Below are 12,917 nucleotides of genomic sequence, written 5' to 3'. Positions count from 1 at the left end.
GTGTGTGTGTGTGAGTGTGTATGTGTGTGAGTGTATGTGTGTGTATGTGTGTGAGTGTGTGTGTGTGAGAGTGTGTGTGTGTATGTGTGTGAGTGTGTGTGTGTGAGAGTGTGTGTGTGAGAGTGTGTATGTGTAGGGGCCCATTTGGTACTACCTGGGAAGCCATTTAAGGTTTGGCCAGAGAGACTGCAGGCAGCATAGATCCGGCCGTCGTGCTCCTCCGTGATGTCACCCGCAGACGGGGTTGTCTTGGCAACTTTACAGGATAGACTTCTTGCCCCTTCCTGGCCATCTGGGTCCAGTATGGACGGTATCGGCCTCGTTGCTGCCTCGCTCGCTTAGTTTGCCTGGTTCTCAGGAGCCATTCGCTCTCTTCCTCCTCTTCCTCCTGCCCCGCTCACGGTGACAGGTTCTGGATGACAAGAATGTGCGTCGGCGGTTCCGGGCCAGTAACTACCAGAGCACCACTCGGGTCAAGCCCTTCATCTGCACCATGCCCATGCGGCTGGACGACGGCTGGAACCAGATCCAGTTCAATCTGTCCGATTTCACCCGCAGGGCGTACGGCACGAACTACATAGAGACCCTCAGAGTGCAGGTACGCAGGCCTCCTCCTCCAGGGAGCCTCCGAGAAGCCCGGGAGAAGGAGCTCCCCTGGGGTCCGGTGTCGGCAGGGAGCTTCTGTCTTGACAGTATTCACCGCAGGGCAGGGTGGGCGGTTCTGAGTTCTCCGGGCCAGCATTTGCTGGAAGGAACTTTCCAAGAGGAGCCGGAGAGAGAAAAGGCCAAGAACGTGGACGTGCGTGTGAGGCAGAACTCTGTGTCAGAGCCAGTTAGGAGAGAAATAGATATTCAGCATCACCAGGAGAGGATGAGGGGCAGCTGGGTGGCTCAGTGGATAGAACCAGGCCTGGAGACGGGATCCTGAGTTCAAACCTGGCCTCAGACACTTCCCAGCTGTGTGACCCTGGGCAAGTCACTTGACCCCCCTGCCTCACCCTTCCTGCTTTTCTGCCTTGGAACCGATCTAGGTGTCCCTTCTAAGACAGAGGTTTAGGGTTGTTTTGTTAAAGAAAAGGATGAGGAGTCCGAGGGGGGAAGGAGAGGCAGGGAAGCCTTTGTAGTCTCTGACGTTCTGCTCTTCCTCCGTAGATCCACGCGAACTGCCGCATCCGGCGAGTGTACTTCTCGGACAGGCTCTACTCCGAGGACGAGCTGCCCGCCGAGTTCAAGCTCTACCTCCCAGTTCAGAACAAGGCAAAGGTGAGCCTCGTAATAAGAGTCGGGAAAGCTTTGAGAGTCCAGGCCCCCTCTCTGGGCAGAGACATTTGGCGACCCCAGGCGGGTGCTTCTGCCCTCGGGGCCATCTCAGGCTCTCTAAATGGGGGGCAGTGTGGCTAGGCAGAGGAGCAGGGACGGTCCTCCCCAGGGATTCCCTGTCCTGAGGAAATCCCAGGGACGCTAGATTGTGAGGGCCCGTCTGTCCTGAGGCCAGAGGAAGCGGCGTCACTGTCGGGCCGCTTCCAGGGGCTGCTCCCAGGAGCCTTTAGACCCTTTGCCTCCCTCCTCTTCCTCACTTCGTGGGGCGATCCTGTCACATGCCTGCAAAGCTAATGTAGGTATTCCTACTGCTCTTTCCAGAGACTTTATGGAGGAAGGCTCTTTCTCTAAAGCCGGGCATTCTTGCCCCTTTCACTGGCCTATAATTTTTGTTAACAGCCTCCTCCAAAATGGAAAGGCGTGTGGGTGTCTGTCTGCCTTCCACAGAGCCGCAGGGCCTCTGGGCTATTCAGTTGTCTAGAAAATAAGCCAAAAGCCATCTGAGTTTGACCCTGTAAATGTTACTTGTCTGTGTTACCAGGTGTGTTTTCTTATTTCCTCCCACAGCAATAACCTAGAACCGGAACACGACAGGAGGAATAAGCCCTGGGCCTAATGCTTAATTTAAAAGGAAAATAGCTGGAGGACAATGTGAAATACAGACATATTTAGATACATTCGCTGTGCTAGGGTCCGTAGTTGCATCGTAAGTATGGTGGGAGATAAGCAGCTCTTGGTCCAGGATGTTTATCCAACACTTTACTAAGAACCTGCCCGGTGGGTGACAAGCCAGCGCTGGAATTTACCCTCAGGGGCCGTCCCGGACGTGTGCAGGTGGTATTTACCATGAAAGTGCAGAGTTAAGTGTGCCGCCCTGTAAAGCAGATTCATTCCAATATTTTCTCTTAATGGTTTCTTGTCTTTTTGTTTTATATATTATCTAAATATATATGTATATCCTATGTAATACTTACAGTCTTGAAGTGAATAAAATGTTTTATTCTGTTTTTAAGTCTGTTGCTAGCCTGTCCTTTTTTGGTTGGTGATATTTTCTCTTTGATTTGACCAAAAAATTTTTCAAAAGATATTTCTTGAGACTATTCTCAATGGACTTTGCCTCTGGATTGGGTTTTGCTTCATGCTGGCTAGATGGGAAGCATTACGTTTAGTTGTTTGGGTTTGGAAAGAGGAAAGCGGTGCAGATATTCTGTAACCGCCGTTGGCACGGCAGCCAGAGCATCTTGCCAGAGTGAGCCCTCCTCCCCACCTCCTAGGCGGACTCGACCGTCCTGAGGGCTCCAGGCGGGCATTTTAGCTTGTCGAAGCAGACTGCCTCCGAGCATCATCCTCGATGTCCCAGTAGCCAAAGGCTTCTTCCACCTCTCCAAGATTAGGCCCAGATAAATCCATCTGGGTAGCGCTCTGTCGGGGAATGGCAGTGCTGCTCCAAAGATAGACCAGGCTTCCCTCTTTGCTCTTCAGGATGGGCCACAGTCAGGCCTCCAGGCTGTCCATCCCTTTCATGGAGCTGCAGATTCCCTTATCCCTGGCCACTGTGAGCTAAAGTCCTCCTCCTGGGCACGGGGTGGGTGGTGGGATGAACGAGGCTTTTGTCCAGGAGAGAGAAGTGGAGCTCTCCTTCTCGTCATTTCAATTGAGAAGTCTCGATCGAGGGTTTCTGGAAGTCCAGGCAAATGGAATCCGTTATGCCTATAGCCGGAGCGCCTTTCTTCCTGCACCCCCCAGACCCGCTCTGTGTGGGGATGACCTCACCATCCTCGGGGTAGAAGGTGGCAGCTCTTGGTTTCCTGGTCTCTGTGTGTCCTTCAGAGAGGAAATGAGGGAGTGTAGAGCGGCCCGGGGCCTGCCTGAACAGCGGCATCAGGGAGGGCAATGAGGCTTCTGTTAGGGCCTGAGAAGAAAAACATGAGGCAAGTGAGGGGGAACCGAGCCCATGTGGGCTTCTGGGTATCCGAAGACACTTTTGTGCTGAACAAAAGATTTAAGGCTGGAAGAGATGTTAGCGGTCTGAATGGGTGCCCAAGCTCATGTCCATTCACAATTGGCTTTTGGGGCTGCTTCCAGGCTGAATTGCTTTGGGGATTAGGCAGAGAGACAGGTCGTGTGACTTGACCAGTCCAGAGACGAGAGAGGGGAAACGCTCCCACACAGTTTCAGTCGGAGGGAGAGAGGAACCATAAAGGTCTTCATTCCCAGATCCTGGAAAGAGGTGAATTCCTGACCGAATCCTGTTACCTTGTCCAAGCACGGAGGAAATGATATCATCAGGACTGAGTAACTCACTCCCAGGACCTCTAGTAAGTGTCTGAGGCCAAATTTGAACTCGGGTTTCCTGACTCCAGGCTCGGCTCTCATCTCCTGCACCACAGAGTGGGGGAAGTGGTCTAAGTCCTTACCCTTAAGGAATTTAGCCTAGAGGGGAAAGGAGAAGGAAGCTAGAACCTGTACAGAAATAAGTATAAGACGATTCAGTGTACTGTGAGGACAGAGAAAGTGCCTCTAAAGGGGAAATTTGAAGGAAGGGATGCTGGGGGGGATCAGGAAAAGCTTGGCAGAATAGGGACGAGTCACCTGAACTGAGCTGAGGAAACGAGGGAGAATATGCCACTGTGTGAGGATCGGGGCATGGCCAAAGTCGTGCTACAGCGAGTGGTCCAGACTAAGCTTTGTAAAGGGGAGGTAATCTGGGGGTGGGAGAAGTGTTGGGGCCAAGAGTTTTATTATATTCTAAAGGCAACGTCATTGTTCAGTGTGACCCCATTTGGGCATTTCTCAGCATAGACTCTGGAGAGGTTTGCCACTTCCTTCTCCAGATTATGGATCGAGGAGGAAACTGAGGCAAACAGGGTGAAGTGGGAGCCTGAGGATGGATGTGAACTTGGGTCGTCCTGCTCCAGGCCTGCCTCTCAGGCCACTGAAGCTGCCCTCTAGAAGCAGTGGGGAGTCATTGGGACATTCGAGGAAGGTGGGCAGCCCTGGAGAAGATTGATTTGGCAGCTGCATCCACGTTGGTTTGGAGAGGGGAGACCCTAGAGTCACGGAGACCCTTGAGTGAGGTGAATTCTCATTTGTGGCCCAGGGCTAGCCGGAGACTTGGAATGGACTGTTATCTCGAACCCTTTGTAGCCTGCCGAAATAACGTCCCGAGTAAGGTCGTAACATTGCTAGGAATGAACTCGACCTTTCTCTGTGCCCCCATAGCCATGGGAGGGCCCTGGAGGATAAGCTTGGCCCAGGGGGTGGCTAGATAGTGAGGCAGGACTGACTGGAATTGTGGATAGTCTGGGCAAGACTCGGAGGGCAGGACAAGCCCCTCTGGGGAGGACACAGGCTCTGGGGGGGAGAGAGGGAGTCAGGACCAAGCCTCCTCCTCCTGGAGCCTCCCATGTAGGCAGGGAAAGGCTCAGATGCCCGAGACAGCTAGAACCGTGAGATAGAAGTGTGTGTGTGTGTGTGTGTGTGTGTGTGTGTGTGTGTGTGTGTGTGTGTGTGTGAAAAACAAAGCCCCCCCCCCCCAATTTTACATGACATCGGGGGGAGTTTTTGACAGATAACTTTAAAGTAAGGTTAGGAATTCAAAAATCAAAGGTGTTGGGAGGCCCAAAGCTCATTCATTTCCTTTTTTTAAACCCTTACCTTCCTCCCAGGAATCCATACTAAGGATAGTTTCCAAGGCAGAAGGATGAAAAGGGCTAGGCCGTGGGAGTGACCTGGCCAGATTGGAACCCAGTACCCTCGTGTTTAGGCCTGGCTCTCGCCCATTGTGCCACCTAGCTGCCCAGCTCCTTTGTGTCCAGAACAGTTAAAGCCGTTTTCTCACAAATACCCTGTGAAGGAGGTACGCAAGTATTATTATTGAACCCACATCTTGTGTCTCTAAATGAAATGCTCCGGTTTATCCGGAGTGAAGAGGCCCAGAATTGCTTCTTAATTGTTCAGAGACTGACGGGAAATGGAGCGGCTCGGTCAGCCGGAGTGATGCCCATCCTACCAGTGTGCTGCAGCGGGGCGAGGGGATACCCTTGGGCGCTGAGGCGAGATGAACGGGAGGGTCTCGGAAAGGGCTGGAGAGACCCAAGTGAGCTGATGCCCGGCACACAGGAACAGCAATATTGTGGCATGGCCAAATGGGATAGACTTGGCTACTCAGAGGGACTTTGTCACCTCCAGAGAAAGAACCGGGTGATCCGGGTTTGGGGGTTTGGTTTTATAAGATGATTCACTTACAAACATGAATCCTACGGAAATATGTTCTGCTTGATAATCCACGTCTAACCCAGACCGAACTGCTTGCCAGCTCCGAGAGGGGGAGGGAAGAAGGAAGGGAGACAATTTGGATTCTTTAACTTCAGAGAATTCTCAAATTTATTAAAATTTAAAAAAATTTGTAAATGGCACCCACTCGTGAGGTTTGTCGATCAGTTCAGAAACGGGCAGCTCTCGTTTGGGAGATATTTGGCTCAGACTAAGGCTGCCCATCGGGCACTTGTGCTTTGGGGGGTCCCAAAGTGGTGAGGAAGGGCAGGAGGGAGGGAAGAGTAACGTGTGACAGAAGTAGCCAGCCAAGCCCACAGTCCGGGTGGAAGGGGCTGTTTCAGTCACACCCCTCTGGGAACCAGTAAATGGGACAAATGTGCTTTTTTCAGAGGGGCCTGTGCTGTCACGAGAAGCTACAGTCCGGCAGTCTGACTTCCAACCTCATCTTCCAGTTAAAGTGATATTTCCAATATCTATTAACTGACAAATCCAGCGGCCTTTTCTCATTCCTCCTTGACTTCTCTGGAACTTTTGACCCTTTGCTGATCACCTTCTGCATGCTCTCCTTCCTGTTTTTTTTTTTCCTTTCTCAAATCCTTACCTTCTGTCTTAGAATTAATACTGTGTATTGGTTCTATGGGAGAAGAGCAGTAAGGGCTAGGCAACGGGGGTTAAGTGACTTGCTCAGGGACACACAAATAGAAAGTGTCTGAGGGCAGATTTGAACCCAGGACCTCCCATCTCCAGGCCTGGTCCTCCATCCACTGAACCACCCTAGCTGCCCCTCGCCTTCCTAGATCTTCCCTCTTCCTACTTGTCTGAATGCTTTCCTAGTCTCCTTTCTGGATCTTCCTCCAGATCATCATGTCTCCTCTCCCTAACCATGGGCTTCATGGTTGAGGGAGACCTTCCCTTCTTCCTCTCTTCCTACCTGACAGGCGAGGTCTCTCCTTGGCTTTCTTTTCTCCTATTTCAAGGCCAGTGGAAATCCCTCTTTTCCCCAGGTGGTCATTGGCTAGATTGCAGGGAGTTTGGGGACTTGAAGGAGGGAAAAAAGACCCGTTTCCATTAGAATTTAAAACTGAAATGGAACGTTTCCTTCAGTTATTTAAAAAAAAACAACATTCTGAGAAGAGGCCGTGACAAAAAGTTTAAGACTGTGTGCTTAATTCTATCTTGCTGGGTGACCTCCTTTGCTCCCATGGGTTCAAATAATCATCTTTAGGCAGAGCATTCTCAAATCAATTTATCCAACCCTAATCTCCAGTCCTGCATCACCTCCTGCCTACTAAGTATCTGATGGCCTGACTCCATCTTCCCCTTGTCCTGACCCTTCTCCAGATGGCATGTCCATAGGGACTTTGTGCTGGGTTGGAGAATAGGAATGAATCAGGCTAGTCCTTAGCACACTGGACTCCCTTCCACTAAGCTGGGACAAGGGGGAAGGTAGAGTCAGAATGTGACCTCAGACACTTACTAGCTGGGTGACCTTGGGCAAGTCACTTCATCCTGTTTGCCTCAGTTTCCTCATCTGAAAAATGAATGGGAGAAGGAAATGGCAAGCTATCTGTGTGACCCTGGGCAAGGCACTTCACTCTGCCTCAATTTCCTCATCTGTAAAATGAACAGGAGAAGGAAATGGCTAACCACTCCAGCATCTCTGCCAAGAAAACCCGAAATGGGATCATGAAGAATCAGGCATGACTGAAACAACTGAACAAAAAAATGTTGCCTCTGGTATTCACCGTGTTTTTGTAGTAGAGTGCATTGCTGTATGATGGGTTGGCTCTCTCCGCACAGACTGAAAAAAGCTCTGAGGCTTTCAAACTTGCCACTCGTCTCTAACATGCCAATCTTCCTTGTTAATAGGAATAACTGGCATCCATTTCTCAAAGGGTGAGGCAGACTTTTCCTTCCTTCTTCCTCATCTGACCTTAGACTGTTTTCAGGGTTTATTGGCCACTTCCAGGTGGTCCTGGATGGGTTCCCAATGGTAATCTTGGAAGGGGATGGTAATACCTGGCACTTTAGCTCCCTAGGGATGGCCTTGGGCTCTGTATAGCCAGGAGAGATATGGGGGAAGACACTTTCTTGGCTAGGAGGGAGGGAAGCTACTAAAGTGCCCAGGGTTCTGCTTTCTGGGCTGTCTGACTGGAGGCTTTGATCAGAGCTCTGAGGGCAGAGTCTCTACTTCAAAGGCCAAGCTTTCCTTTGAAGCCTTAGTTGGGGGCACTGCAAGGAGCCTGGCCTAGAGCTCGGAGGGTGGGAGGCAATCTCAGAACCAATAAGTCGGGGGAAGAAGGTTACTTGGAATAGCTAGGTTTTAGCTAGTCTCTCCCTTGGGTCATTTAGCAATTCCCTAGAGGTGATGACATATTTAGGGTGACTTTGTGCTAGGCTGGAGAGTAGGAATAGGTCAGGTCAAGCCCTTCTGTCCTACATAGTGAAGCAGCTAAGGCAAGAGAAAGCAAAGTTGGGTCCATGGTGGAAATACCACTGGCTTCCATATTAGTGTTGGTTTCCCCCGGGCTCTGTCTTTTGCCTTCTCCTTTTCATCTACTTTTTTTTTAATTAAAAACCCTTACCTTCCATTCTTGGAATTAATACTGTGTATTGGTTCTGAAGCGGAAGGGTGATAAGGGCCAGGTAATTAGAATTAAGTGACTTACCAAAGATGAAACCCAGCCTTGGGTTTCCAGGGCTTCTTATACTCTCAGTTCAACTGCCAGTAGGTATCTGCCAGGTGACGCATGCCACCCTAAACATTCCATCCAGGGCAACTGACAGATTTGCCTTTAGCCAAACATGGCAATGCTAAAACATGTATTACAAAGATCACACAGCTAGGAAGTATATGAGACAAGATTTGAACTCAGGACCTCCTATCTCCATCTACTGAGCCATCAAACTGCTTCCTCATCTCTACTTTCACAACATCTCTCCTATGTCCCTTTCTCTGCACTCAGACAGCCATCCCCGTAATTCTTTATCATGGCTTTTATTACTTCTCACCTTTTATTGCATTAACCTTTCTGGTTGGGCTTCCTGCCTCAAATTTCTCACCACTCCAATCCATCCCAATTCAGCTGCCAAAGTGATGATCCTAAATTGCAGATCTAACCACCTTACTGCCCCCCTTTCCCATAGTTATTAAATTCCAGTGGCTCCCTGTTACTTCCAAGATCAAATAAAAAGTCCTTTTGGGCTTTTGAAGCTTTTTATAATCTGCCTCTTTCCTCCCTTTGCAGTTTTCTTATATTTTATTCCTTGCACCTCCAATGACCTATTGACTGCCTCTTACCCAGGACACTCTCTTCAGTCTTTAGATCTTTGCATTAGTTGTCTTCCTGGGCTTTGAAAGGACTCCTCTTTAGCACTGAGCTCAATCCCACCCCTGTAAGAGGCCTTTTCCTGACCTTCCTTGTTCCCTCTCAGATTACCTCCTATTTGTACTACATATCCTGTGCGCACAGTTGTTTGCAGGTTCTCTTCCCTGTCAGAATGTGAGTTCTTGCCTGCCTTTGGACTCCCAGCATTTAGCACAGTACCTAGGTAAGTGCTTCATAAATGTTTATGCCAGAGGACAGAGGAACAAAAGGGCCTAGAGCAGGACGAGAACATGGAGTCAGGAGAGGGAGCAGATGGGACTGTGTGACATTCCCAACTAAGACTAAGGGGAAGGGCCCAGGATCTAGCTGAGGCTGGTTCTGGAGGGAGTCAGAATGTGAACAACAGGGAAAAATTAAGAAAAGAGATTGAAATTCCAAAGATCTCAGAATGAAGAAAACTCAAAGAAAGACCTTGAGCAGAAGTGGATAAACCAACAGGAAAGATATCACTAACAGAAGGGAAAATGGTCTCCAGATCTGGAGAACGAATTCTGGCATTTAGGAATAAATATTGCATGACAAAGGGAAATGAGTTGGATTCTGAAGAGGACATAGACCCATAGAATGATTAAAAAAAGAAAAATAGGGAGCAGCTGGGTAGCTCAGTGGATTGAGAGTCAGGCCTAGAGACGGGAGGTCCTAGGTTCAAATCTGGCCTCAGACACTTCCCAGCTGTGTGACACTGGGCAAGTCACTTGACCCCCCCCCCCCATACCACTCTTCTGCCTTGGAGCCAATACCCAGTATTAACTCCAAGACGGAAGGTAAGGGTTTAAAAAAAAAATAAGAATTTTCAAAGCAGAATGTATGGCTTGCCCAGTAGAAATAATTGAAGGAATAGAAGAAATTGAGTCCATGATGGTAAGTTTTGGAGTGAATTTGTCTCTTCTCTAACTAATTGATTGGGAATGAAAATATATGGAAGTGAAGGATAGAAACAAAAAGCATGATCTCTCTACACAAGCAAAATATTGAGCTTAAAGACAGGATGCAGAAAGATAACATAAGGGTCCCAAAAGAAAATCAGTTAAAAAACCCCTCAAATCACAGTGCAATAAATAATACCAGAAAATGGCCCAGAACTTCTGAAATCATAAATAAATACTGGTTGACTGACTAGAAGGGACTTTAGAGCTCATCTAGTGTAACCTCATTTTACAAAGGGCTGGGAAACTGAGACCTAGGGTGAAAAGATCCCCAGAAACCATTTGCCAAAGGCTATTGGAGGATCATTGAGAATTCCAAGCTCAGCTCCCTAGAGAACATGTGAGTTTAGCTTTTGTGATCCTTCCCTGTTTCCTGAAGCCCTTACACATTCCCCTTACTATGTGTTCCTTAGAGACACCTTCTGTTTAATAACCTCCAAGCTTATATTCGAATTTTGAATGTTGTCTTTGGATTAGGGAGTTTGAAATGGGAGCGAGGAGGATGGTTCAAGAGAGGGAAAGGAGAAGGGATGGTCTTCAACAAATACACTCCTTGGTTCCCCTTCTCCAGAATGTGATGGAGATTGGATTGACCCAATCAGGAGTCTTCAATGTGCGAGGGCCTTCTCTGTTGGGAAAGATCTATGCTTCCTTCAGCCTCCTATCAGATACTTTGAACAGGACCATTTTTTTTCTGCCCTCTGTATTTTGGGGCTTGGGGATTCTCTCTTTTTTAACTTTCCCTTCTTAATCCTTTACAGCTGTTATCTTGCCCAGAGAAGACAGTTGTGTGGAAAGGGATGGGAATATTTATTTTGAGTTAGGTTTGCTGGCTTTGGACCAGGAAAAGTGAATGACCATATTGGGGCCTCTGCCTTGTTTCTGAAAATGAGGTGGTTAGGGGGGCAGGGCTGGGGGAGAGGCAGGGTTAGGAATGGGGAGAGGCTGAATGGTGAGACTGATCCTGGCCTGAAGATCTAGACAGGGGAGACCACCCAAGCAGAGGTGATTTCCTTTGGGTGGAAAAGGATGGTGATGTCCTGGGCAGGGACATGGGAAGAGATAACTGGAAATAAATTATAGGCTTTGGGGGACATTGCTCAGAAAGTGAACTGAGGGACAGTGGGCCCTAGTTAAAGTTGGCAGGTGGAGGGCTGGAGCCAGATAATCTGGAATACTTGGGAATTTGTGTGGAGTGGGGGAGACAGCTCCCCTCATGTTATTGGCAATGACACGTCTCAGTCCCAATGTGCAGTTCCTTAAATTTGATGTTTCTGGAAAGGGCCTGTTATGAAAACTGTATCCATTAATATTGGACTTTGCTTCTTCATGCCAGGGTGCTTTTGATGTTATGATATGCAGAGAATCAGGATAGTTAGTTGTGGTCCTGGCACTGCCACTCATTTACACAGGAATGAAATCATTCCTTGAGGAAGGGAAATCCAGCAAAAATCAGGAATAGTGGCGGGGGGGCGGGAACCCAACCCCTTGTCCCTAATATTTCTCCGTAAAAGGGCAGGAAGCCAAAGGAGAAACCAAATTCTCAGGAAATGCAAGCATCAGAGGATATCCTGTGCCAAGAGACTAGGTTAGGACAAACTCCAAAGTAGGAGACCCTGTGATGAAACTGACACAAGATTTCAAAAGGGAAAAGCAGTCACTACAATCAGTCCTTGCCCCTTGGCCTATCAGCCCTTAGGAAGTCTTGCCCTTTGAGTATTCTTCTTGTGGAGAGAGGAAGAGAAGATTGTTCTTCTGAACAGGTGGATTCCCAGGCCACCAAAGTGCTTGTGTAACTAGTAAAGGCAGGTGACACTGGAGAAGGCTTGATCAACATTCATCATGGAAGGCTTACATCTAGGACTGGCCAAGGGGATTTGGAGTCACAATGGGGAAACAGAGCAGGTTGTAGGCTCTAGGCTATAAATAAGCATGTATATCAACCCTACCCTCACCATCCCTAACCCTGGACCAAGAACTTTCTATTCGGCCATCTTGGGTGAGGGAGAAATACCTGGTGCTCTGATTCTGCTGACCGAAAGCCAACGTCACTTGACTCACTGTGAATGTTCCATCAGCACATGCCCCAGTGATGGCAGAAGGACTCATCAAAGACATTGAGGTTCACCAAAGTGCCATTCTTTTCCTGTACCACAGTGAGGCCACACAATATGGTATGGACATGAGCATGCCATCTACCACCCTAAGAATGTAAACATTTCATTCACTGAGTCTTTATTGAACACCTAGAATGTTGACCCCAGCCTTGTGTTAGGCACTGCAGAGATATAGGAGAAGGTCATCTGCCTGCCCCTGAGGTGTTTGCTGGTTGGGGAAGCAAGACATGGGATTTATTTCAGTAACAACACTCGACAGGAGTGTATACAATGGAGAACAAACAAGGGACTGAAATAACAAATCAAACCCTTCAGCCTTCTAAGATAGCCACCAAATGATAAGTTCTTAGTGGCACAAGGCAGCACTTTGTGTTTGTGCTTGAGGGGGAGGGGGCAGGGGTCTTTCCAGAGCATCAAAACAGACTCTCTTTTGAATCTTAGCTCCTCTTATTCCTCCTCAGCTGGAGATTACTGGTTATCAGACAAAAAGGTGATGATATGTAAAAAAAACTCAAGTCCTAACTGTGCCACTAATTAGGTATGGAACGTTAGGTGAATCACCTGATCTTCTTTCTCTGGGCTCAGTTTCTCTTTATAGGTTTTATAGGTCTTCCAACTCTGAAATTTTCTTTGAAATCAAAGGAGGTAACTATATGGGGTTATATAGGGAGAAGAGATAGGAAGATAATCCCTACTGGGTATGTAACCTTGCATCCCAAACCTGGAGGTTGCCTAGCATTAAATTCCTTTTGGGGAGAGACTGTGTCTTTTTTTGTATGTAAATTTAAAAAAACCCTTATTTTCTGTCTTTGAATCAAAACTAAGAATTGGTTCCAAAGCAGAAGAGTGAGAAGAAGGGGTAACTGGGTAGCTCAGTGTATTGAGAG

General features: G+C 48.3%; 1 protein-coding gene across 1 annotated transcript in view; it reads left to right on the top strand.

Annotated features, from left to right (window-relative positions):
• The window catches only part of CFAP20 (cilia and flagella associated protein 20), a 14,402-nt gene extending 12,069 nt beyond the window's left edge, over positions 1-2,333 (top strand). The window contains exons 4-6 of the mRNA XM_044660455.1: positions 410-598; positions 1,153-1,263; positions 1,888-2,333. Coding sequence (XP_044516390.1) covers positions 410-598; positions 1,153-1,263; positions 1,888-1,893 — 306 coding nt within the window. The 3' untranslated portion in view covers positions 1,894-2,333. The remainder of the gene's footprint in view (positions 1-409; positions 599-1,152; positions 1,264-1,887) is intronic.
• The last annotated feature ends 10,584 nt before the right edge of the window (positions 2,334-12,917 follow it).

The sequence above is a fragment of the Gracilinanus agilis genome, chromosome 2, assembly GCF_016433145.1.
Source record: "Gracilinanus agilis isolate LMUSP501 chromosome 2, AgileGrace, whole genome shotgun sequence".
In the NCBI taxonomy this organism is placed as follows: domain Eukaryota; kingdom Metazoa; phylum Chordata; class Mammalia; order Didelphimorphia; family Didelphidae; genus Gracilinanus; species Gracilinanus agilis.
Note: the sequence above shows the minus strand (reverse complement) of the source record. Positions and strands in the feature narration are given on the sequence as shown.